Source organism: Pezoporus wallicus, unplaced genomic scaffold, assembly GCF_028554395.1.
Source record: "Pezoporus wallicus isolate ANWC-B61680 ecotype Strahan unplaced genomic scaffold, APGP_CSIRO_Pwel_v1 contig_8047, whole genome shotgun sequence".
NCBI classification, from domain to species: domain Eukaryota; kingdom Metazoa; phylum Chordata; class Aves; order Psittaciformes; family Psittacidae; genus Pezoporus; species Pezoporus wallicus.
Genome location: NW_026639548.1, coordinates 4188621 through 4212338, shown reverse-complemented (window position 1 = coordinate 4212338; position 23718 = coordinate 4188621). Strand labels below are relative to the sequence as shown.

The 23718-nt window shown below is 40.3% G+C and overlaps 1 protein-coding gene across 2 annotated transcripts in view; it reads left to right on the top strand.

Annotated features, from left to right (window-relative positions):
- Positions 1–23718, top strand: part of TMEM132C (transmembrane protein 132C) — a 204621-nt gene that overhangs the window by 39642 nt on the left and 141261 nt on the right. For both annotated transcript variants that reach the window (XM_057414937.1, XM_057414938.1), the window contains exon 2: positions 18965–19853. In XM_057414937.1, coding sequence (XP_057270920.1) covers positions 18965–19853 — 889 coding nt within the window. The remainder of the gene's footprint in view (positions 1–18964; positions 19854–23718) is intronic.

Here is a 23718-nt window from a genome sequence, read left to right as displayed (position 1 = left end):
ATGAATGGAGCTATGGCTAAGATGGGTATTATTAGCTCATGTTAGCAGGAAATTTATTGTTTGCCACATGTCAGTCATGGAAAGGGTTTCTGACCATGAGACTGTGCTCATCCTTAATGATTTGTTTCAATTGACAGCATTTCTAATGAGAACTGTAGAAGTTTAAAAATCCAAAGGAACATTAATCTTTAGTTACTGAGGTTTTTGTTGTGAGGTTTCTTATGGTTCAGTAGAAGCTCTTTGAGTTGGTGGTAGTGTTGAGGCTGGAAGGAAATGAATGGAAGATGTAAAGCAGGAGATTTAACAGGACAAAGTTGTTTGCTGTTATTTGCTAGTTGCATGAATTAAGTATGCTCAGGAAGTTCCCTACTTGACTATATCATGAGATGGATTCCTGCCAACTTACAATACTAATATTCCATCAAGAGAACTTATTTATGCTGTTGCATTAGGAACTTTAAAAACTCTATCAGAAAGCCATTTATTTACTTTAATAGTGCCATTAATGTTTCATAAATCTTTTGTGACTGCGGTTTGTTGCTGCTTAAGGAGATACAATAATTCATCAGCTTGAAGAAAAATTAGGAGAGTTGTTTTTCTTAAAGGAAATTAAGCTAAAACTTAGAAAAGTAGCTAGCCTCCATCAGATTCAGATGCTGGTTTATGTAATAGCCAAGAGCTGGTCCTGTAAGTACCGCTATGGAACAGAGAGATTTGCCAGAAAATATTCAGTAGGTATATTCCTGTCATTTCAAGCACATACATTATCTGATATAACACTCGCAGGAATCGGGATTCCTTTTGTGCTCTAGATGAATGGAATGACCAAGGGAGAAGCCATCTATGCTGTTTGTGGTTGAGGTTGGTAGAAGTTTTCAGGAAATGCAGCTACAATTTGTCTAGAAAGTTTGCAGGTAACCCTGACAATTCTTATTAATCTTCTAGAAATCAGTAACATACTTAGTCAATTTGGACTTGCTAAATAAAATTCAGGTGTTTAAGACTTGGACATAGGTTATTCCTTACATTTCCAACCATATAAAAAAAGGATATGGTATTGGAAATAAATTGATTAATGTTTATTTTCTCATACTTTCTGGTTAGTTACAGCCTTGTTCATTTTCTTTTTGACTTGTCAGATTCAGAGGTACGGAAGTGAACCGACCTACTTATTTTGCCATGTGGCCTGCTGGAGAGAAAATCTTGGTGTTGCAGGGAAGTTGCTGATGAAGTTACTCAAAGGGCTTCACTACTGGGCGATAGCCAGGGCAGGACAGATTCTTGGCTGCAAAATCAGCTGTCTGTTTGCCATTTCAGTGTCAGAAGTGAATGGGCGATGGGAAGGTCTAAGATAGACTGAGGAGATAAGGGTAACAGGACAGCCATGAGTCAGCACCTCATTTGCTGTATTTGGCTTTGGTGTTAAGGGCAGTTAGTTTTAATAATGATACTCAGTAGCTTATTCGGCAAAAAACATGGGTTACAGCTTTCAAACTGAAAACACCATATATACTAATGAAAAGTAGCATTGGTGCCTCTAAAACCTTTAAATGTAAGATAAGGCTGGAGATGCAATTTGGAATGCTGAGCAGTAAACACTTTGCTTAAGTTTGCTTCTGCTTAAAAATTGAATCTTGGAGGATTTACTTTCAAATTCCATCCAGTACCAATCTTTGTTCAGCCATTGCTATGTGGTTTTTTTTTGTTTGGTTTTGTTTGTTTGTTTGTTTTGTTTTTATTAATTTGAAAGTATTTAGGAAAGGAGAAGAGCCAGTGTTTTTTCCAATTGTGTAATCTAAAGCGAAATTGCTAAATCCTTATGTAGGTACCAGACTATGATTTGTTCCCTAAGGAAGCCAGTTTTGCTGATTCTTGGGGAATCTTCGCATCTCTGAGCATGTATTTAAGATAAAATAGAGGCTAGCCCCATTCTTAGGTGTAGCTGCCTACCATAGAGCACATGAGTTGCATTTGCATAGCAATCTTGGGCAAATAGTTTAAAAATGCTGCTGCAATATAGAATATTTCTTTTAGAAGAAGGTGTCACTTTATATATTAGAAGAGTTTTTAATTTATCTTGCCTAGATTTTCACAGGTCAGCACCAAGCATCAAGAATGTCAGAAGGAGTAAGTTCATTGGTTTACCTGGTTTAGTATCACACCCTTTTTCTTAAGAGGAGTAAGACTTTCTTTAACTACTGTAAAACTTTATTGAGAATGAAATTACTCAACTATTTGTAATGAGACTGGTATTGAATAGCTAACAAATTTTAGTGTCTCTTCTTCTACATCCTTTATTAATGATGGCATCTCTCATCGTGGAACAATATGAATGAATTAAAAGTTTTATGAAAATATGTTTAAATATACATTTTATCTTGGAGTTGACCATAATATATTGATGCACATTAATATCTTGGAGTTTATAATTTTGGTAACACCACCTTCCATTACATAAACACCATTTCAAAGGTCCCACAGCATTTTTTGAGAACTACTTAAGGCCCCAGGCTTTTATTTCTGTAAAAGAACTCTTGGGGTCTCTGTGTACCTAGAAATCAGTGGCCTATGGTAATTCAGTTCTAGGAGAATTGCTGATACGGTGCCTCTCTTGTGGGATTACCTTAACATTGTGGATCTCAAAACTTTCATCTTAATTCAGAGTTTGCCATCTTAGCATAATTACAAGTGAAAAATTACTTGTAATTATTCTTGCCTGCCTGATCCAAAGCATTCTATTTTTCTGATCACCATTGCTTCCACAAAGTTACTTCACTTTGGATAACTGCAGGTTTCTCAACTGTAGTTTTGGGGAAGATGGCACATTTTACGTAGCTAAAATCTCTTTCTAGTTCCTTTGTGTTTGAATGGTCTTTGGTCCCATAAGAATATTTTGTACTGCTCTTCTCTAGATACCAGTGTGAAAACTTTCAGAGGAGCAGAGCTGACAAAAACCTCTTGCAACAGCAGGTCATCGGCAGCTATCTAGTTCATTTTGCCTACTGCAGTGCTGTGAGAGGTTGAAGCAGCAAGATGGGAACCTATGTGGAATATATTTACTCTTTACCTGTTCTACGGTAGATTAAATGAGAACAGATTTTTGGCTCTGAGCATCTGTGCATAGATTCAGTCTGAACAGGAGGGTAGTTACAAAACGAGATCAGCTCCAAAAAGATAATACTAACCACAGCTAATTTTAAAAAGGGAATATAAATTGCTACCTTTTGAGCAGCTAAAGAAAATTGTAGGCTTGTGTAGGCTCTGAGATTTTGCCAGATTTTCTATTGATTTGTGTTAAGGCTAGCTTTCTTGAAAGATTGTTTCAAAACAGGTATGAGCTCTGTGCATTAAGAAGAGATATGTACCTTGATCAAAGATGACTCCAGGTACAGAATGCTGTATAACGGCGTTAGTGTAATCCACATTACTAGTATCACCCTTTCTGACCTCAGGAGACTTTTCTGACCTTTCTTGCTGTCTGTGTCTCCAATTACATTTTCTGATGTGGGCACTGATTGTGCGCTGGCATCTGTGCTCAGATGATAAGGAAACAGTTACCAACCTAATGCAACTTTCGGTTACTGCCTGGCTGGACGGGATTTGAACCAGGCATCTGGAGGAAAATCTCTTTTGTTCTGCCAAATCTTCTGAGCATGAGGCTGACTGGTGAGGAGCAGGGACTAGAGAGCAAAAGTAAAGAATACCAACTGAGTAAGGAAAAAGAGACAACTCATAACAAGTAGTAGCAGGTCATTAAGGATAGTGCTTGCTATGCAAGAGAATCATCTTCCATGCTTGATGAGAGACAACTCTCACCATGAGAGACTCCCTATAATGCTTTCCCAAACTGTGGTGTGTACATTGCTGGTGGTTTGCAGGCCACTTCAAAGTGAAGCTCTGAACCTAGGTCTCTGGACCCATGCAAGCGTGTAAATCTAAAATATACACCATTCCTTTTTGAAATTGGCTACCCAGAGTTTCCACAGTTCTCTTTACTGCAGGGGAGAGTCCATGCAGAGGAGCTGATTTCAAGAAACCCAGCTTTCTTTGCAGTAGACTTTGTGTAACATTAGACAAATTATTTATTCTGTCTGCACCATGATTCCTTTTCTGTAAAATAAGGCTAGCACATCTCTGCTTCTCATAAGCTCTTGATGATTAGAACTGTAAGATACTGTGACAGAGGGAAGGGATGCCTGATTATTGTAGACAGCTAGGGACTACCATGACATTTTGTGGTGCTTATCCCAAGTCAGGACTAACGTGCACAGGCAGGGAACATTGGAGCAAATCTGCAGAGTGCCTCCACTATGGCTGGTTCTAATTAGTCATTTTTATGAGCTCCAGAGTCAAACAAAAATGAGGAGCCCTCCCCTTGTCTAGTTTCCTGTTTGCTGGGTGCATGTAAAAGAGATCTGGCCCTGATGTATGTTAATAATGAGCTGATAATGTAAGCCAGCTGAGAGATGTGGAGTTAGTCTGGTATGCTGCCAAGTGGGAGGTGAAAGTTCAGGAACTGACTCATGTTGCCAAGACCTGGTCCTGTGGAGAAGGTCTGCTCATTAATAGATTGAGTTTCTCATTAGGGCTACACAGCATATGCTTACAGCTTTTGGGTTTCAAGCTGAAACCCAATACCAGTAAAAGCCTGCTGAACAGAGCGGCAGATTTACTGGTAAATAAAGGATTAAAGCAACACTTGGCAGGGTTGTTGGACTGGAAACCTGACTGGCCTTTGAAGATTTCTCCATATTGTAGGTCCTCTCTTTAAATTTATACCAAGAAGAAACTTGTGCTGCTCTTTACCATGCAGCCCATGGGGCAGGAGTTTTACATAGTCTGCTCTGTGCCCATCAGGGGTATAAGACGTTTATATGTCTTTTAAATCAAATGTATGATATTGCCTCTAAACTAAAACATCACAAATATGTTATCTCAGAGAGGGCTGGTGTAAGCAGGCTTCCTCCCTACCCCACTTGCAAGCTTTGCTTTCTGTGGAGAGCAAGTACCATGCATTTTCACAGTGAGCAGGTCAGCATTTACAGCATCTTAAAACTACTCTTAATCTCTTTTTCTGAATGAAGATCTCCAGAAAACCAGCACAACTGCCCGTTTGCATTACAGCATGTGACATTTATTACAGCTGGCCATGAATGGAGTTCATACGTGGCTAAGCAGCCTTAGCAGACTGAAATACAGACAGGTTTAAATAGACTTATAAAAGAAAAAAAAATATATAGCAGTCCAAAAGCCCTACAGCTGACAAGAGTGTTAATGCAGTACTCTGGAACTTCAGGGTGGTATTGGCTTTATATTTATTTTTTGAAAACAAAAATGATACCAGTTAAGTTTTGGCTCCTGAATTTGCATGACACAGTGGCTTTCATACTGCTCTGCTTTAGCTGGCTAGCTTTACCTGGGGAAACAAGGAGGCAAAATGAACTCCAGGATAGGCTTTGTAAGCTGGGCAATATAGTAATAGCTTCTTTTTCTTTTCATTAATCTGATTCTATTGTTTTGTAACTAACAAAGGAGACAAAACTGCAGATGTGGAGGCAGCAGTGAATTTTATGTAACCCCTCTTTTAACAGAGGGGTTTCCTTTGTTCCTGTGTGCCCAGAAGCCACAGGCATCTTTAATCATTGCTGAAGTCATATTGTCTTGATCCAGCAGCCATGCTAGACCACAATTTTTACTGATGCAAGACATCTGGCTTCAGTAAAGTTACAACAGGGAGAAGGTATCTGGCTTTTTCCTTGCTCAGGCATGATATGACCAATCAGTCTGAGAGCTAGTTCAAGAATTGAATTTCCAGTTTATCATATAGAATGAACTGTATGTATGTGTGTGCAAATACATACTGCGTGTATGTTTGCACATGTACATATTTCATTATGATGATGCATACTATTATTGTAACATAAAGAACTGTATGATTTCTTTTATGTAAGTAAGAACTAGCAAAAGAATATTTCTAACTCCAGAGAAGCCTATATCAGATAGCGTAAGCCAAGCTTTGGTTGTGAAGCACACTGAGAACTTGATTTTACAGTCAGTGATAAAATTCCTATGGCAGACTTCTGAGAAACAATGCCTAGGAATGAGCACTTGGGATCCAGTGTAGAGCAATGTGGGAAAATACGTTTGGGTAGGCAGAAGCATGTGACAGGCTTGTTTGTGTGTTACTGGAGGAATGCAAGAGACCTCCCTCCTATTTGATGGCACAGAGAATCACCACTGCTGGCAGTGGGGACAGCCAGTAGTGGTGGCTCAGGGGAGTGAGAGCTGTGCTCAAAGGCAGGGTCTTACAGAAGCCTTTTGCACTGTATCTCAGTCTTGCGGCATCTCGCTGACAATAGAGCCCTGAACACTTCTGATTAAATCAGTAGCTTTTATTCAGCTGTAACCCCATCCTCTGCTAGTGATCTCAGGTTGCCTGCTGTGTGTTAGCACATGCAGTGCTGCCAAGAGTGAGTGGACAGTATTCCTTGCATTGAGACATTAGCCAGCCACATCAGCTTTTCTGTCCCTTAGAGGGCAGATTAAAACATGCCTAATGCTTAATAGCATAAATCCTGAGGAGATCTTATGTAAACATATTCAGTGAGCACTCATTAATTTCCCCTAGGAGCCTGGCTGAATGAAGATGATTTTCAAAGAAAGGGAAAAATTAATTTCATCTTTAAGGGCTGCATCTGTTGGAAAGAATTGGAGGTACTCTGTGCTTTAAGCTGTGTGAATTAGGGCTCTGTGGCATGGATGTGGGGGAAAAGAAAGGTTTGGAAGTTATATTAGGAAAGGACAAAAATAGAACTTGCAAAATGTATAGCAAAGCTCTATTTCATTGATTTGCAAGGAGGTCTCACTGATTCGTGAACAACAGCACTTTAGGAGTATGACACATTCAACCTCTTATAAAGATGGTACAAGCATTTGCTCCGTGCAGTTTTGTGGCACTCAGCATAACAAACTTGCATCCATTATTGTCACTTGTCTTTGGCAATGACTTTAAGGACACTTGGGAAGCAACATTAAGGTAGGATTCTTAGAAATGGAGTCTGTTTTCTACCAGCCCCAGAAAATACACATTTACTCTCTTGTACTTTCAGAAGTATGCAGGCCAACTTTGCCTCTTTCGTTAACGTGATCCACCATTCCTTCTCGAAGATTTGCCAGACTGTTCTCTGCTTAGTAAACTGGATCCAGGTTTTTGTTAGGTATCTTTATCTTAGACATGCCTTGTTTTCAGACTTCTGAATTTATTCCTTTGCTGCAAACTTTGTCTTGGAAAGAGAAACTTGGTCTCATTGGCCTCTGCGTCCTAATTTCAAAACTGGAATTGCCAGATGTCTTCTCCCAGATACTTTCTTCAGGTACAGCACAGATGGTGTGCTTTGGTTTGACCCTTTCTACACAGATTATAATGAGACAATAGAGCAAATGAAAGAGGCTTTAGAGAGGGACTTCTAAATCATTCTCTCTACCTTAAAACCAGAATTAAAACCACATGTACATATCTCTTCTGCACTTCCTCACTATGATTAGGCATTCTGTCAGGTCTGCTTATGCCCTCTGGAGGATTCCTTCTTTTGGACTTTATTCTTCCTTTTGTAATTCTGGCCTTCCCACATCCAGTACTAACACCACAACCACTGTACTGCTCTGCTCTTCCTGTCATTTCATCACCCACTCCTCTGTTGCACGTAAACTGGAAAGAAGAGATTAGAGAATGGCCAAGGTTCATCTACTTTGGGGATTGGGCCTTAAGGACCCTCTTTCTTCCCACTTCTGCCCCTCAGTACCAGCAGCCACCAAACAGATCAGCCAGTGACTGCTGTGCAGAGCTGAGAGGCTACCACAAGCTTTTAAGTTAGGCCAGGATACCTGCGAGAAACAGCAATTCAGGATTTGGGGAACAGCTGCTTACTCTGGTATCCACTGTCCCTTGCTCTGTTAGCAACAGCAGCTAGGTCACCTTTTAGGTGGTATCACCTTAAAACAAGCCTTAGTGGTGCTATGACCACAGTAACAGCAGTGCTCTAATATGCTATTTAATTAATCCCTGAGAAAGAAGGTGTTTAACCAGATATATTTCCGCTTGGTTTCTGTCCTGCTACTGTTCTGGTATGATGAGTTGCTTTGTGCTCTGTGACAAAGAATTACTTGGAGGTTAAAGGTGACACTGGGTTCATTTCCCGAATGCACAAGGCGGTCCCCCACCCCCTCAGCCTCGTTTCTCAATTAATCTCCTCATAAATCCTCATTCCATTTTTGAAATGGAGATAGGTAGCAGGGTTGGAGGCAGGATATTGGGATTTTCTGGCATGTTTTAAGTCACTGCATGCATGCATGCAAGTATTTAATACACGTAAGTATTACAAATGTGCATGCATTATGTCTGTAACTGTTCCAGATTCCTCCATGGAGGAGGAGGAGAGAGTGAAGAAGGGTCAGTGTCTGTCTTCACAGATTAGATTATTAAATTGGATTTTCATATAAATAATAAACTTTTTTAGTTGCCCAGGAAGCAAATAGAAAAATATCTTTGGGGCTGGGACATTGCTGGGGTAGCACAGAGTGATTTCTGGCTTTTATAGAACTTTACTGATTTATACCAGTGGTGAAACTTTTCTAAGGATGGAATTCTGCAACAGTTAAAGCTGATCTAAGTCAGTACTTCAGTGGTGTTTTTAAAGTAGATACTTCACACCAAATTTGCACAGATTCCTAGAGAACCCAGGTAGGGAAGACTGAAGCATTTAGTTACTGCTTAGAAAAGCTGACAAAGTTAATCTTGGAAGAATTTGCTGCTTTCTCTTGCCAAGTTTCACACACCAGTGGTAAGACTGTCATGCCATACTACCTTCTTATGCTGTCTTGTTTTGATGCTTTCACCTGATTCACATGCAGTGTAATGCTGCTGTCTCCTGCTTCATATGCCGTATATAGCTGGTTGGATTTAGCTGTATTTTACTGTGTTATATCTGTCCAGAATGCAAAACAGCACATTTGCCATGTGGTGACACTACCTTAGGCAGTCATCAGAATCTTTTCTGTGTGACTCTGTGTGTAGATTTTGAATACTGAAAGGTGCATTGAGGGGTCTGCTACCAAGCTTGATCTTTGCAGATTCTGGACCTAAATTAAGGCAAACAAAAGAGATTCTACACACGCTGGTTAGGACGATGGAAATAGTTTTTGCTAATAAAGTTTTTCTGCTCCTGAAAAGTAAAATTCCCTCAAGACCATAACATGGGAAGCTGAAAGGTTTACTGAAGGCATTTGTTTAAAACTATTCCTAATCCAAGTCACATACCCTTTCAGTCAGTTATCAGTGCTCTTGTGTAAACATTCTCATTATGATGACAGCTCTAGGGAAAGTGCTAATGAAGAAAGGAAACTGCTCTCCAGGAGGGGTTTTGCTCTGCCACAGGTATCTCAGGGTTGATGATGCATAATTTTGTTAGAGCATGGAAGACTCTCAACCATGTAAGTGCAATCCCAGAGAATCCACGTGGCAGTTGGTATGTTATTGGGCCTAAAGATAACTTGGATCACCTTTAAAACACAGGATACTTGTATTAAGGAACAGGATGTGTAATGCTAAAAGCATATTTCAGTATTTCCAGTGGTGTGGGACTTCATGGTGTGTTTTAAATACATGATCATGAAATCTGTTCTTTCCCAGATGTGATAACCAAATCTGCAGCTCTCTTCACAGGTCAGGAATCCCTCTTGCTGCGATTTTCCCATGGGCTTACATGGGAGCAAGTTTAAATTGTGCGACCTCTAAAAAATTTGTGCAGCTTCTGACATGTTTATTATCAATCTGTGTAAAGGAGGTTTGGAAATGGAAGGATTGGATTTGTGGATAATGACATCAAAGAGTCCAAAGATGTCTGAGTTCTGTGCTTAGCTTTGATAGAAACTCCTGGAAAACTTTTATTTACTTACACTATGTCAGTTCCCTGTCTAGATGGTGGGAAAAAGTTTTCCATCTGGTAGGTATTTAATTGCTGAGGTGAGACGATAGGTCTGAAGGAGTTTATTTCCTGGTGCAATCCGGGACCCTGAGAATATAGGCCTTGAAACATGAGATGCCTGTTAAGAGCATGTTAAGGTATATGCTAAAAGTATATTATAAGCCTCAGGAAAAGCCTGTCTCGGGTCTGATGATCATGATCAGCCATGGCATCATTCACTGCCAGGTTCTACCCTGGTCTTTGAATCGTGTCTCTTACATTTGTGTCATGCAGATCATGGTGCAGGCTGAATCTCAGTGTAGGCTTTTTGGCACTAAATGTAGCACAAAGTCCTGCTATTTCTGTCATAGAATGGTTAGGGTTGGAAAGGACCTGAAGGTCATCTAGGTTAGCTTTATTTTTAGTTAACTTCTCAATGTACCGATTTACAAGGCAAAACTGTTCTCCTTTTTTCAGACTCTGTGTTAAGGGGAAAAGCTTTATAATTAGAGTCCTCTGTGTCCTTTTTCATACCTATGTAGATGAGAGCTCCATCCTGTACAGATCTGAGCACTATTTGTGCTGAGCTCTGTACTCCTGTTCTTTGTTGATTTTTGTGGCAGTGGAGAGTGCTGAGCAAATTGCACCATTCGGGCTATAGAACCCTAATCCCCTTTAAAACAAGGACCCTGTGCCAAGCAATTTTATGTCTAAACAGTGGAGTGAGTGCGTATCAGCATCTAACGAAGATTTAAACAGCAGAGGAAAGCACAGTGCTATTAAAAAATAGAGACACACAGGTAGAGGAATTGATACATTGCCAAGGCCAGAACTATGTTTCTTGTTTGTAACTTATATTTTACATGTCCTCATTTTTATGACACTTAAAAGTCAAATCTAACTGTGATATTCATGTACGTGATCACTGTGACATTCTGGCCTAGGCTTAAAATTCCCTAGGGTTTTTATGAGCCATCTTGTAGGGATAAATTTGCAACATCCTCTGCAGAGACCTGTCTTTCACACAACTGTGCTCCTGTGAAAATAAGGTCTCTTCAGCAGAGTGTCTTCAATGGGACATAATCCAAATCTGAAAAGTTACTGGTTAAGTTAGAAAATCCTGACCATATTGCCGTGGTGTCTGCTTATTCCCTACTCTGTAACTTCCACTGGGTTATTTTTGCCTGATGTAAAGACCAAAAGAACCCCAGAACGAAACTGTTTTACCTAGTCTTTAGTCTTTGTCTGATGAACTCAAAGTGTTTTTTAATAACAAGTCAGTCAAATTCAGTGACAGTTTCATTTCATTGCTAGAGAAACTGGGTTGCAGAAGTTTCCTATGGCTGCCATATGTTTTTGATGGAGCTGTGAATAAACTGTGGTGTCCTAAATACTTCTCCTCTTCTCTACAGCTATCAGATAGAATCAGCTTAAGTGTTATTTGCTTTGGACTTGTAGCGCTGACACAATGAATGAATGCAGAATCCATGGAGTTTACCACAATGAGGCAAACAGCAATGGAACGAAAGGCCATCATATGACATTTTACCTACTGTATGTTGCTCACAGGACAATGACATTTGCAGCTTCTGGCAAGGGGAAGAAAGCCTGAGAACCTGAATGGTGTCTCTGTAGAAGTTTTCCAAACCTTATCTCTCAACAAAAGCTTTCATTAGCAGAAATCTGAGTTCTGGATATTTATCTTTTACTCTAAACAGTGAGCCAGCTTCAATATGTCAGATGGGCTCAGCAGCACAGACAATGGGTAATGTCAGCACTGGGAGCAGGAATGATTTCTGAAATCTTCACTAACCTTTGCATATACACTGTTGTTTTACAGACTTTTAAGGTCATCAGCCAGTCTCAGGAAATGGTTTATAGATTTCAGTCCTGAATGTCAGCCAGTCTTTGACTAACACATCTTGGTTAAAGAAATTGAGAGAGATGGAGAAGATACATTTGCTATAGGAGGGTATTTTGGAACTTCTGCAGTCGAAGGGTGAGATACATAGAACAGTGGCCATGAAAAATCAGAGCTTTGTGGTTTATCATTAAAAGATCAGAAATGCATTTCTAACATGCAGCTTCCTGAAAGTTTTTCTTGTGTTTCCATATTAGACTTTCAAGATTCTCTTTCCTGTTTGTGGAAAAGCTGTACATCACAAAACAGCTTTTTGTGACTTATACACATGTGCTTATCGTGTCAGTAATCCTGAGGAAAATAGAACAACCTGACAGATGTTGGATAATGCTTTATAATGCAGAGGTCTAATCCTGGTTTCTCATAGATAAACACTAAAGCATGCAGTTTTACATGTAGTTAATGACATTACTCTAAATGGGCTGCATATCTTTCCAAACACTCAAATCATCAGTTTAAGTCTGGGTAAGTTCCTGGCCACTGTACCCTTCTCTCTAGCAATGAGCTCTTATCACCTAATCACACACTTTAAATTCCCATCATTTAGTTTCAGTAACTGTCCCATTGTTTGTGTGGTTTAAAGTGCAGAAGTTCTGGTGTAACTTTGTTCATTCATTGTTTTACATGCTCTTGTCATTCTCCTGGCAGTTCTGAAAGGACTGTGTTTTGCCTTTGCTGGAGGAGGATGGGGGAAGCATTCAGTTCTGTACTAAATCCACAAATGTCTGTTGAGATTTAGTGAAGATTCTGGCTGCAGTAATAGACAAAGGGAAATTTCATCAAGGATATGCTCTCAGTATGTGAGAGAAGCCTATTTAATAAATTACTGTTGTAGCTTTTAATTTAACAAATACAGCATGAAATAAATTAATCTGCCCCACTGAAATAAAATAGAGAAATTGTTAACAATAACTGATTAAAATGTATCCTGACAATCTGTATGTGATGTGGTTTAACTGAACTCTGATCTAGGCTAAACAAGGATCTATCTACATCTGGACTTAAAATATGTCTGGTTTGCTACCAAGGGTGCGTATACTCCTATGCGAGTAGCAATATACAATCCCAGGTCAATCAACAGAACACTGCAATTAGAAATGTATGTTTGGACTTCAGGTCTGAGTTTATGAAACCCGGATTCTAAAAAGAACTAAGAAGATAATTTTGTTAGAATAATTTGTGTGACGAGCTTGCCCTCATTGGGTGTTCACAGAGTATTTGAGAACAGGCTGCAGATTCCCTCGCATGTTTGCTGTATGGATTTCTTTGGCAGATTTTTTTTTTTCCATAGTTTATTTTTAACTCCACAAATTGCTCTCAAGCATTCACCATAAGCACTTGACACTTGACATTGCCTATGTGCAATTAGTCAAAGCGTCTCTCTGTTCTCGCTGGATGAGAAGGCATATCTGAAGGGCAAAGCATGAGGAATAGAAAACGTGGCTTCTGCAATTACCCTGTCATGTAGGTTTTCCCATGATGTTTTTTTGGAATGATCATAGAGTTATAGATTTTAAGCCAGAAGGAAGTGGTAGGGCTCCAGTTATCCAGTCTTGATGCGAAGACACGGACAAACCATTGCTCCTGTTGTTGAACAGATAATCAACCTCATAGTTAAAAATGTTCCATGTTCTGAATTTGCGCTTATTTGGTTTTCAGTTCCACTCAGCCTTTCTAATAGCAAAATTCCCTTTTCTAGATGTTAAGAAGAGGGAGCTTGGAGAGAATGAGAGTACAACTAAGGTTGTTTTGAGGTCTAAATGAATATATTTGCTGAGCTCTAATTCTAAGCAAAATTTATGCTACAAAGATTTTGAACACTCTGAAGTCACTAAACATGATGCTAGTATAGAAAATTAAGGGAAGGTGAACCAGAAAACATAACTGTTGACATTTTTTTGGTAAAAGGAAACATCTGTGTTGATACAAATGCATCTTTTCTACTTTTATTCTTTCCCTACTCTGTATTTCTGGAGTATATGATTTGCTGTGCAAAAGCAGGACAGGATTGTAGTAGAAGATGGAGTCACAGAAGAGAATTCAAGGGTGGGGACACTTGTGAGAGGATGGTGTGTATAATGTGCTTACAGTATGGGCAGCCTCTCTGGGTGCAGGGGCAGCATGGGAATGGGATTCTGTGTAAGGAGGGGGGATGATATTTACAGGATTTGCAGGATATTTGGTGCTGGTGCTGTAACAAATATTAGAGGTTTTGTGATTTAATTAAAACTTAGAACACCAGTGGCATGGAATCTGGAAAAAAAAATAGGTGTGGTACAGCATTCATTCTAGCTACATTTAGGAATGGAGGAACAAGGCAGTGGGTAATCCTGTTACACAAAGTAAGAAGATGAGCCTGCGTTGAAAGGTACAGGAGTCTTGATGGCAGCTTCAGCTGTACTGATGTGCTTAGGGGTAACAGGAGAGCACAGGGGGATAGAAATTTGTCTATCACTTTTTGTATGATTTGTTTCCTGGAAGGAGTAATTATAAATGTGCCTTTGTGAGGGCCATACAAGGTGCAGAGAAAGCTTCTCACATTACTCCTTTGCACAGGCAGATGTCTTCTGCTTCTTGCTGGCTTGCTCTGGCTAGGAGCCTTCTGGCTGAGGGGACAGGCAGATGGTTTCCTTGAAGGCTCAGTGGCTCATCAAACACCAGTCAGTGAAGATAATGGCCATTGGCCAGTAATCTCCCACCCACAATCTAAACCCTTAATTCCCAGTCCAAAAGAGTTGTTTCAAACCAACCTCATAAAAGAATGGTTTAAAAATATTCGGCTTTTATGACTGTTACAGTGAAGCCAGTACCCAGGGCTTCAGCTCTGTATGAATTTCCCCTCAAAGAAAATTCCTCTTACGCTGGAATCCAAGAAGTAATAATACAGATTGGAATTCACCATTTCATATCCAGCTCCAAAAATGAACTTGCTAGGTTATAGGAATTTGAGCTGGTCTCTCACACTGGAGCCAGTAATGTGCTTAACAGATGACTGTTTGGGTTCAGATGAAGTGCTGCAGAAGCATATGATGCCAGAAGAAGGATTAAAAAGTCACCAGGCTGTTAGAAAGGAGGAGTAATTACTTGTAAGCCTTAACTTTTGTTCTTGGCGAATGCTAGCTTTGTTTGATGGCTCTTAATCTTTTCTATGCTGGACTTCATCTCTGGACAAGTTGTAGCTCTTGTTTGATAATGTAGAAGGATAAAGCACTTACTGCGTACTTGTAACTCAGGCCTGCTGTAATCAGAGTGAGTCACCAGTACAGACCCAGTGTTTCTGTATATCCTGTCTCACCCTTGGCTGTATTCTTGATTGCCATTTCAGTTTGTAAAGGCACCCATGAAAGGTGAGTTTCACTTGTTTGAACCCACTTGGAAGACCAACAAACATCTTTCTTTAAGGATCAGGACTCTTGAATGAATTATCCAGGGTTTTCTTGGGATGTTTATACCTTTTAGCTAAACTGAGGAAGTTCAACTTCCGTCATGTGAGTTTTATTTGTATAAATGGGCTTAGAGCACTCCTATGCTAGAGACCTAGATTCATTTCACTGGTAAAATTGTGCCCACATTAGAGGCTGAACTGGCAGGGAAATATTGCTCCAACAACTTACGTTGTCATAGGGATAAAACTTAAATTTACACCTTACTTTAACATGAGCCTTTTCAGTGGTTGAGCAGAAAAAAGTTTGAAATAGAGATAGTTAAAGTAATTTTGTGCTTAATGATTATTTGAAGTAACATCTTGTGATATGAAACTCGGAAAAAATGTGGCTTCTTGTTTAAATTCTCTGATAAATCAAGGGACTTCGTGGCTGAGCTGATGGTACAGAAATGCTCTCTGGAAACATATAATTAATTATGGCAGGCCATGAAGGTTGTTGGATAGAGATGAAGAATATAGAATAAATCCCTTAAGTGACGGCCTGTAGTTTCTGGTCATATGGTGCTGATTCTAAAATAAAATAGACAACTTGAACTACTGGTTTATCAGTAAAAGGCTTAAAGTGCTTAAATAAATTGTCTAAAGTACAGTCATCACTATGGAAATATAGTACTCCATTATGTATGGTATGAAAGTGGGTGGAAATCTTCAGACTTCAACAGAAAAGCGAAGTTTTTTCTTCTTTCTGCTGTCAGTCTGGCTGCAGAGGTTTTGCTGCTTGCCTCGTTAAAGCAGGAGTTGCATGGCTATTTTTCTTACTATTGGGCCAGGTCCCTCATACCTCATCCATGGGACTGATCCGGGATAAATGGAGTGCCTATGAAAATGAGACCACTGTCTGTATGAGCAAAAGTCCTGGGAACTGCAGAAAAACGGCTGCTAAGTGTCAAGCATAGATCCTGATGACCAACCCTTTGAAACTTCACTTGTCTCTGCAGCCTGCTGAGTTTATTTCTGTTTGGGCTTTGCTTTGGTTTGGTTTTATTGAAAACTTAAGCAAAATGTACCTCTGTGCTTAAGGCAAGTAATGCTGACATTCATGGAAGTGCTTATGTTCTGTCATTAACTACAGCTTGCTGCCCTGTAACATTCCAAGGCTCTTGGCCTGAAACAAGAAGATGCCTAATATAGAAATGCTAATGATTTGTGAAGTCAAATTCAGTAGCCAAGCTGAGCAGTAAGAAGCTGACTTCTTGTGTAGCAAACCAGGTTTTTTAGAAAGAATGGTGCTACCTGTCACGTGAATGTACACAACTGTTCTTTGCAAGGGGCTGCAGGCAGCTGACCAAATCACAGCAGGCTCATTCAGGGCAGGTGAAAGGATTTAGAGAGGAAAGTGGGACCAAACTGCTGCTGTTTCAGTAAACCAAGTTCTTGTTCTGCTCCTGGACAAGAAAAAATACATAAGTTTTGCTGTTTTCTTGAAAGGTTCATAGTCCAAAGTGGATCTTCTTTGCACTCTTTATTTGTTATAGCACTTTGGATTGTAACCCCAACAGATTAATATTTTGATTCAGCTAAAGAGAAATCTTATCAGCTCAGGGGATGGTATTTGTACGTTCCTTTCCAGTAGAATTAAAATACATGCCATTGGAGACTTGCAGGATTGTAACAGTGTGCTAAACTGATGTTGTATTTTAAATGTGAATCTGGTTGGCAGAGAGAGTGTTGAGCTGGTAATTGACTGTGTGCTGGTGCTGTCATTGACAGGCCTGTTTCTTTTATTTTGGCCTTCTATTTTACTTTATTTTCATTTTTGCCCAGTCATGGCATTTTTCTCTTATGAGAACTAATTCACCCAGTGGTGGTGCATGAATTAAATATGAGTGAACGTATCTTAATTCCTTTTGCAAATTGATGGCTGCTGTCCTTTGAAAAACTCTGATTTCCTCCTCCTCCACATTTGTTGCTTTCCTCTTTCCTTAATTGCCTAACACCTGCCTTCCAGAGCTCTTCGCTCTCCCTGCACACTACCTGTGTGCACACTCAACAGGATTGTGGTGGTGGTGTCTGTCAGCAGCAGTCATGTGGTGTAATGACAGATACCGATTATTTATTACTTGAAAATCTTTAATTAAATTTGGCTGCATAATTAGCATTCCTGGAGGACAATGAATCTGCTATTTGCAAAAATGCTCAAGCTGCAGTCTTCCAAGAAAGCTGGTAAGAGCCTGTCTCTATAGGGCTTTCTGGAGATCTCCAGGTTTTCCTGAGTTTCAGCTGAATCTATGGATTATACATTACCTTTAAGGTTGCCTTTCTTTAAAGAGCTGAACTTACATAGAACCATAAATCCTAACTCTGGGATTCCCCAAAGATTTTGGAACTGACATATGTCTGAGGGCAAGGTCTATTTTTAAATATTAAAGACAGTTTAGCACTAGATGTATCATTGATCATCTACCTTCTGTACCAATAGTTAATCTCTGTAGTATAAATTAGGAAGAGGGCAGTATTAGGTAATCCACATGTTTTAACTGTTTTCCATTGTTGTCTACCCTAATTTAGGTAATAAATTTAACCTTTAGACAGTATGTGTTGTTAATCTTTATAACAGACCTGATATTCAGCTGAAACTTAAAATCAGACAGTAGGTACTAATTTGTCTCTATGTGCATCTTCTGCATTAGTATTTGTTGAAATATTTCTAGCCTGTGATGTGCATCTGCATTTAAATAATTTAGCTGTCTATATTAAATTATAGAGTCACAGAGCATAGTACTAGAAACAGTAACGCAAGAGCAAGGTTTCTTGACAGAGGAAGAATGTGAAATGCTGTGTGTATCACTTCTTAGAAAAGCAGTTTCTTTCTTTGGCTGTAGAGCAGAACCTATCTTTGATCTCCTGGCCAGTGTTCTTGTAGGGCTGGCGATTAGGAGTCCTTCGGGGGCTGTGGTTCGGTGGACCGTACTGACCTACTGAATGCCTTATGCATGTTGTAACTGAACAGAAGGATTACAAGGACAGGAGGGAAGTTCCTAAGTGAGTGGAAAGTTTAGAAGGGGGTGGTATAACTAGAAAAAGAATAGGGAAGGTGAGCACATTACTTAGGGAATTGCTTTTGGAAGACTGACTTTGATTTGTGGCAAGTCCTTAAGAGGATTGGTGTGTGCGAACTTATACACGTTTGTTTGATGCTTTGTTAGGGAGGTGAGACATTGTATAGGAGTGACAAGTAACCTATTTATTTCTCATCCAGGTGATAGTCAAAGTATTCAATGAACATTTTCCAGATCTGCTGCGTATTAGCAAAGCACTGCTGCAGTTCAGTTCAGCCATGTAAAACGGCTGTTGGGACAAGCATTGTTTCTGCTTTGTGAACCTTCCTCTTCCTACTCACTCTGGGTGTATGAGTGATTGATCGCGCTGCAGACAACCCTTTGTACATCACCTATGTGACTAAACATTTGTCATAGATAAACGCAAAGCAGCACTAGAGACTCTCTTTTTTTTTTTTTTTGTGAATGCAGTGAAACAAAAAAAGTTGGGTACATCTGACCAATCAGCTACACTGTAAATATTTTTTGCATGGAATAATTCTTGTCCCTTGACTTACCGGTAGTTCTGCTAAAGCTGTAGTCCCTTTGAACCTATAAGCAGATGTGATCTAATTCGTATTGTCTTTTCTCTTAACAGTGGCCGAGTGTAGAGGGGTCTTGAACAATAATCAGAGATTTTCTTCATTACCAACATACTTACCTGTGAGCTATCGTATCTTCAGTGCTGAGACATCTTTCTTTCTTAAAGAAGCCAACCAGGACTTCATGAGAAATTCCAGCTTGCAGTCCAGGGTGGAATCATTCTTCCCATATAAAGCCAAGAGACCACCTATATTAAATGCCAGCTATGGACCTTTTTCTGTTGAACAAGCTGTGCCCCAGGATCTAATGTTAACTTCCAACTTTTTTGGATCTGCCAACAAGTTTACTTATAACTGGAAACTTCAGGCCTACATAATGAGCAACAAAATTTACCTGAGCAAGCCCAAAGTGCAGGTGCTGTTCTATATCGTGGGCAGGGACTGGGATGACTATAGCACCACGGAGCAGCTGCCCTGCCTGCGGGTGTTCGCCTTCCGAGAGACGCGGGAAGTCAGAGGCAGTTGCAGGCTGAAAGGGGACCTGGGGCTGTGTGTGGCAGAGCTGGAGCTCCTGCCAAGCTGGTTTAACCCTCCCGTGGTTGTCACAGGCCGTAAGAAGCCACCGGATCAATTTGATGGGAGCCCTGTGGAGCTTTACTATACTATTCAACCGGGAGACGAGAAGGGAGAGTGTACCGCTGAGGATATAAGGAAGGGGAATGCTATTCGGCCAGGAAAAGATGGCATGGATGAAACAATGTCCCACTTACAGAGGATTGGATCTGTCAGCCTCTATCGAGGCCAGGAGACTTCTCAGCTAACGGAGCTACGGCTGGATAGTAATATTGTTGTCTGGTTGCCCTCAAAGCCTGTCAAGCAAGGGGAGGTGGTGAATGTTTATGTGACAATTGCCAACAACTCTACGGTGGATCAGTTCATACTCAGGTACAGTAGGTTGTTTCTGCATGCTCCTAATGTAGTAGCACACAAAGATGTTGGGGACATGGGATGAATCTCAACTAACTTGATATTAAATCCACACTGAAAGTTGCTCCTAGATATTGAAATACCTTTTTCCCCCTTGACCACTGCAAAGAGGGTTGAAAGCCTCCATCACTTTTAACATGTATGCCATGCTATTTGTCACATGCTCATTTTCTGCAACAGTGCCTGAAACATGGCAATTTGCTACTTTAGTGAGGCCATGTCTTCACAGTGGTGGACAGGAAAGAGCAAGAAAAGTTCTCTGCTTTACAGCACTTTTAAAATTAGGCTTCTATTGCACAGGCATGGAGTTTAAACACAGCAAAACTTCAATAACCTGCTTTTCTCTAAGTGCTCTGGCAGAGGCCTCTCCCACACAGAGTGGTTTTGTTATGAGACTTCTTTAGGGAGGGGTTTAACTGTCTACTTGTAGCCATGTGCTGGCAAAGAGAAACACTACTTACACCCTTTAAGGCCTAATGCCTTTGGTATTGCTGTTGATTGTAAAGGACTGTTAGAAGTGAGTACCATTATTTTGGACAGGAGTGGTGAATACAGGACCTGAGAACACAAGAACTGCCTTACTGGGTCAGATCACTTGCCTTTTATTTTCTTCTTTAGCGGTTTCCCTGCTGATCAGATGAAAATCCTTTGAGGATGACTGGGAAACTTGTTAATCACTGAAATTTTTGATGTATCTTTTTTCCTTGTTACCAGGCTTTAAATTCAAGGGAAATTTCCACGGTGATAAGCAACAATTGCTCTTTAGAGCCTCAGGGAATCAGAGTTTCCTGAAAGATTCTGCACATGAAAGTATTTATTTCTAAGGCTTATATGAATTAGATTAATACATAGTTGACAACTACCGAGGAGAATAGCCTTTAGAACAGGAAGTGTCGCTTGGCAGATAAAAGGCTTCTATTTTAAAAAAGAGGGATTTTAGTCATCCCAGAATCGTTCTGATGTTTGCAGCTCTGGTTAAATGGGCGAGATAATCTCCCAGACACCTGTTTGCTCAGTGAAACCTCTGCTATGGAAGTCTTTTCTAACGTTGTTGCTTATCTTTTATTGAAAATCCTTTTTCACAAAGTAGTAGGAAAAGAATAGTTTTCCACATAACAGGCGTAACTGTGGTGAAAGAAATCCAAAGGCAATGAACTGAATGTTTGCTGGGTGGATGGGAGGGGATTGCCCTTTGAAGGTCTGTGTCATGGTCTTTATTATCCTGAGAAGTGAGCTGAAGATCAATAAGCAGGTTGAAATCTGCTGATATATTTCTTTGCTCAGAAATGAGTAACTGCCAAGGCAACAAAGCCATTTGCATGCTGAGGGCTGCAATAGGTAGATATACTAATGTGGGACATCAGTAGTTGCCTGTGTGACTTGCTGTTATGAACAAAATGGATTTGCATTGAGAACAGGTGACAGATTCATTTGAAGGCAGTAATCTGACATTTGTTAATAGATTGGTGGTTCTGTGTTATCACATGCAGAGCTCAGGCCATGTTCTCTTGCTGAAAGACTCTTTTGGAGAAAAGAAGGTTTGCATTTTTAATTTAATTATAAAATTACTTTGAACCAAACAGAAGAACATGAGGCTGAAGAGACCAAGATTGTTTTTCAAATGGCTTTTTCTTGCTTCTGGTACACATGGACAGGTTTGTCATTGTCTTGAGATGGAGTATAGGGCTGACTCATGTTTGGAAAATCAGCACTGTTCTGTGTGCTTCTTCCTCTCCTCAGCCAAAGGCAAGAAAATCAACATGAGATAATCCAGAGCAGTCTTGGATTTGAAAGCATTGTCTTGCAGGTCTGCTAGTCTCTTGTATCTATCAAAGACTGTGCAGTTGTTAAGGCATCAGATGGAAGCTTTGCTCAGGGTGTCCAGGGGGATAATTACACATGAAAGAGAAGGAAATAGTTTCAACTGTTTTCCTGACCCTTCAAGAGGAAGGGACAGCTGAGCCCCACTGCAAAAGTCATACAGGACTATCCTACGAGTCCTGATTTGCGTGGCTTGTTCTGGGTCTGGGAAGGTTTCTTTCATAGTTTTAGTAGCTGAGGGCTGGTGAAAGGCTGGCAAAGCCACCATAAGTTCTGTGGTGGAAATCTGTTTTCTTCAGTGAAAATTCCTAGGTGCGAAAGAGCATGGGATTTGACCCAGGAATCTCTGAAGTGCCTGCATCTTACAGGAGAAAAAAAAGCCAAGCAAATACAGGAGCCAGGGAGTAACCAGTGCATATGCTGGGTCTGCCTAAGGGCTCCTTTAACCTTCTCTGTGGCCATTGCCTGGGTAGATAGAAGGCTGAATACTCTCATGCTCAGGGGTTCCCAGCAGAGCAATCCCAACATTCAATGACATGCATTCACATTTAATCATGCTAAAGTAAAACACACCACACATTGTCCCCAGGCACAGTGGGTTGGTTTATTTTCTGCTTCTTGTATGTTACTCATCGAAGTATTGCAACATCCAGTGCTGAAGCAAACAGTATGTGATCATTGCTGGGGTAGGGGAGAGGGAATAATAGCAACAAATTTTCTCTGGGAAAAGGAAAGTAGACTGGACTAAATGACCTCATACCCACAAATCATTGCAGGCGAAACCATGTTCTTAAGCTGGGTCTTAATTCAGAATCCTGCTATTGTATCTATAAATTTATCAGCCCAAGAACACCAGTAAAGTCAAAGAGAATGACTAATGTGACAGGGAGTGAAGCGAATTATGCGTGCTAGTACATTAGAGCAGTAGGAGCACTGTCTGAATAAACACGGATCTTCTTTTCTTGCAACTAGTCAAGCGCAGGGCTATTGTGAAAGCAGTTCAAATGATACTAATGGGTTACAGGCTGCAGGTCCTGTCCTGCTGTGTCACTTCTGGTAAGTCTTTACAGGCATTTTCTGTATGCAACGTAGAAGATGAGAATAGCTGGTGGGCATCGCTCTCAGGAGTGGGAAACCTGTTTTCAGACCTGATCCTAAAAGACTTTGGCTTCCTCTGATGGGAAGGGGTTTCAGGTTTGCCATATATTATCAACAGTAATATGAATGAGAAACTTGATTAAAGAGCTAAAGAAACAGAGAAGAGGGAAGAGAATATTTCACTGCATTCCTACCATGGAGAAGGATTTCTAGGCCTGCTGACTGCTCAGAATGGGAAATTAATGATACCTCCTCTAGCAGTTGGGTAAACTAAGAACAGAAAAAAAGTAGCATCAGTATAGGACAGAAAAGTGAAAAAACCCTAGCAATGTTTAGAGTAAAGAATATTTAGGTGTTATGTGCACTTCCCAAAGCTGTTATAAATTAACACCACTGGCTTCAGCAGAGCTGCCATGATTGATTGTTGCTGTGTACACACACTCTTGTTATCTACTCATTGTTTTGGGTGTATTGTCTGTAAGGATTAGAAAGCAAAATCCTTAGGGCAAGACCCTGTTCTTGAATGCTTTTATGAGCTGCCCTTGCAGCCAGCAGGCTACAAATAAGGGGAAAAAATCATAGCCATGCTGAAAGTAAGCTATTCTTGTGAAGCTAACTTTCAGAAAGTAGCACACAGCTGCATGTATATGCTGAGATTTTTGTAGGCAAGTAGGAAGCTGGGCACTCAATTTCTATTTGTAGTACTGGGTGGTTGGTGAGCTGAGTGTATTAGGCAGCTTGAAAAGGTTGGCCTGTGTGCCTCGCTGTGTTTGTTCTGTAGCTCTAAATACTTTTCCAGCTACTACACCATTAAAGGATCCTTCCATCTGTTTTTCATGGAGTGACATGCCACATTTGATCTGACAGAGCACTGTTCAGCACAGGGTGAAAGCTAAGGTGTGGG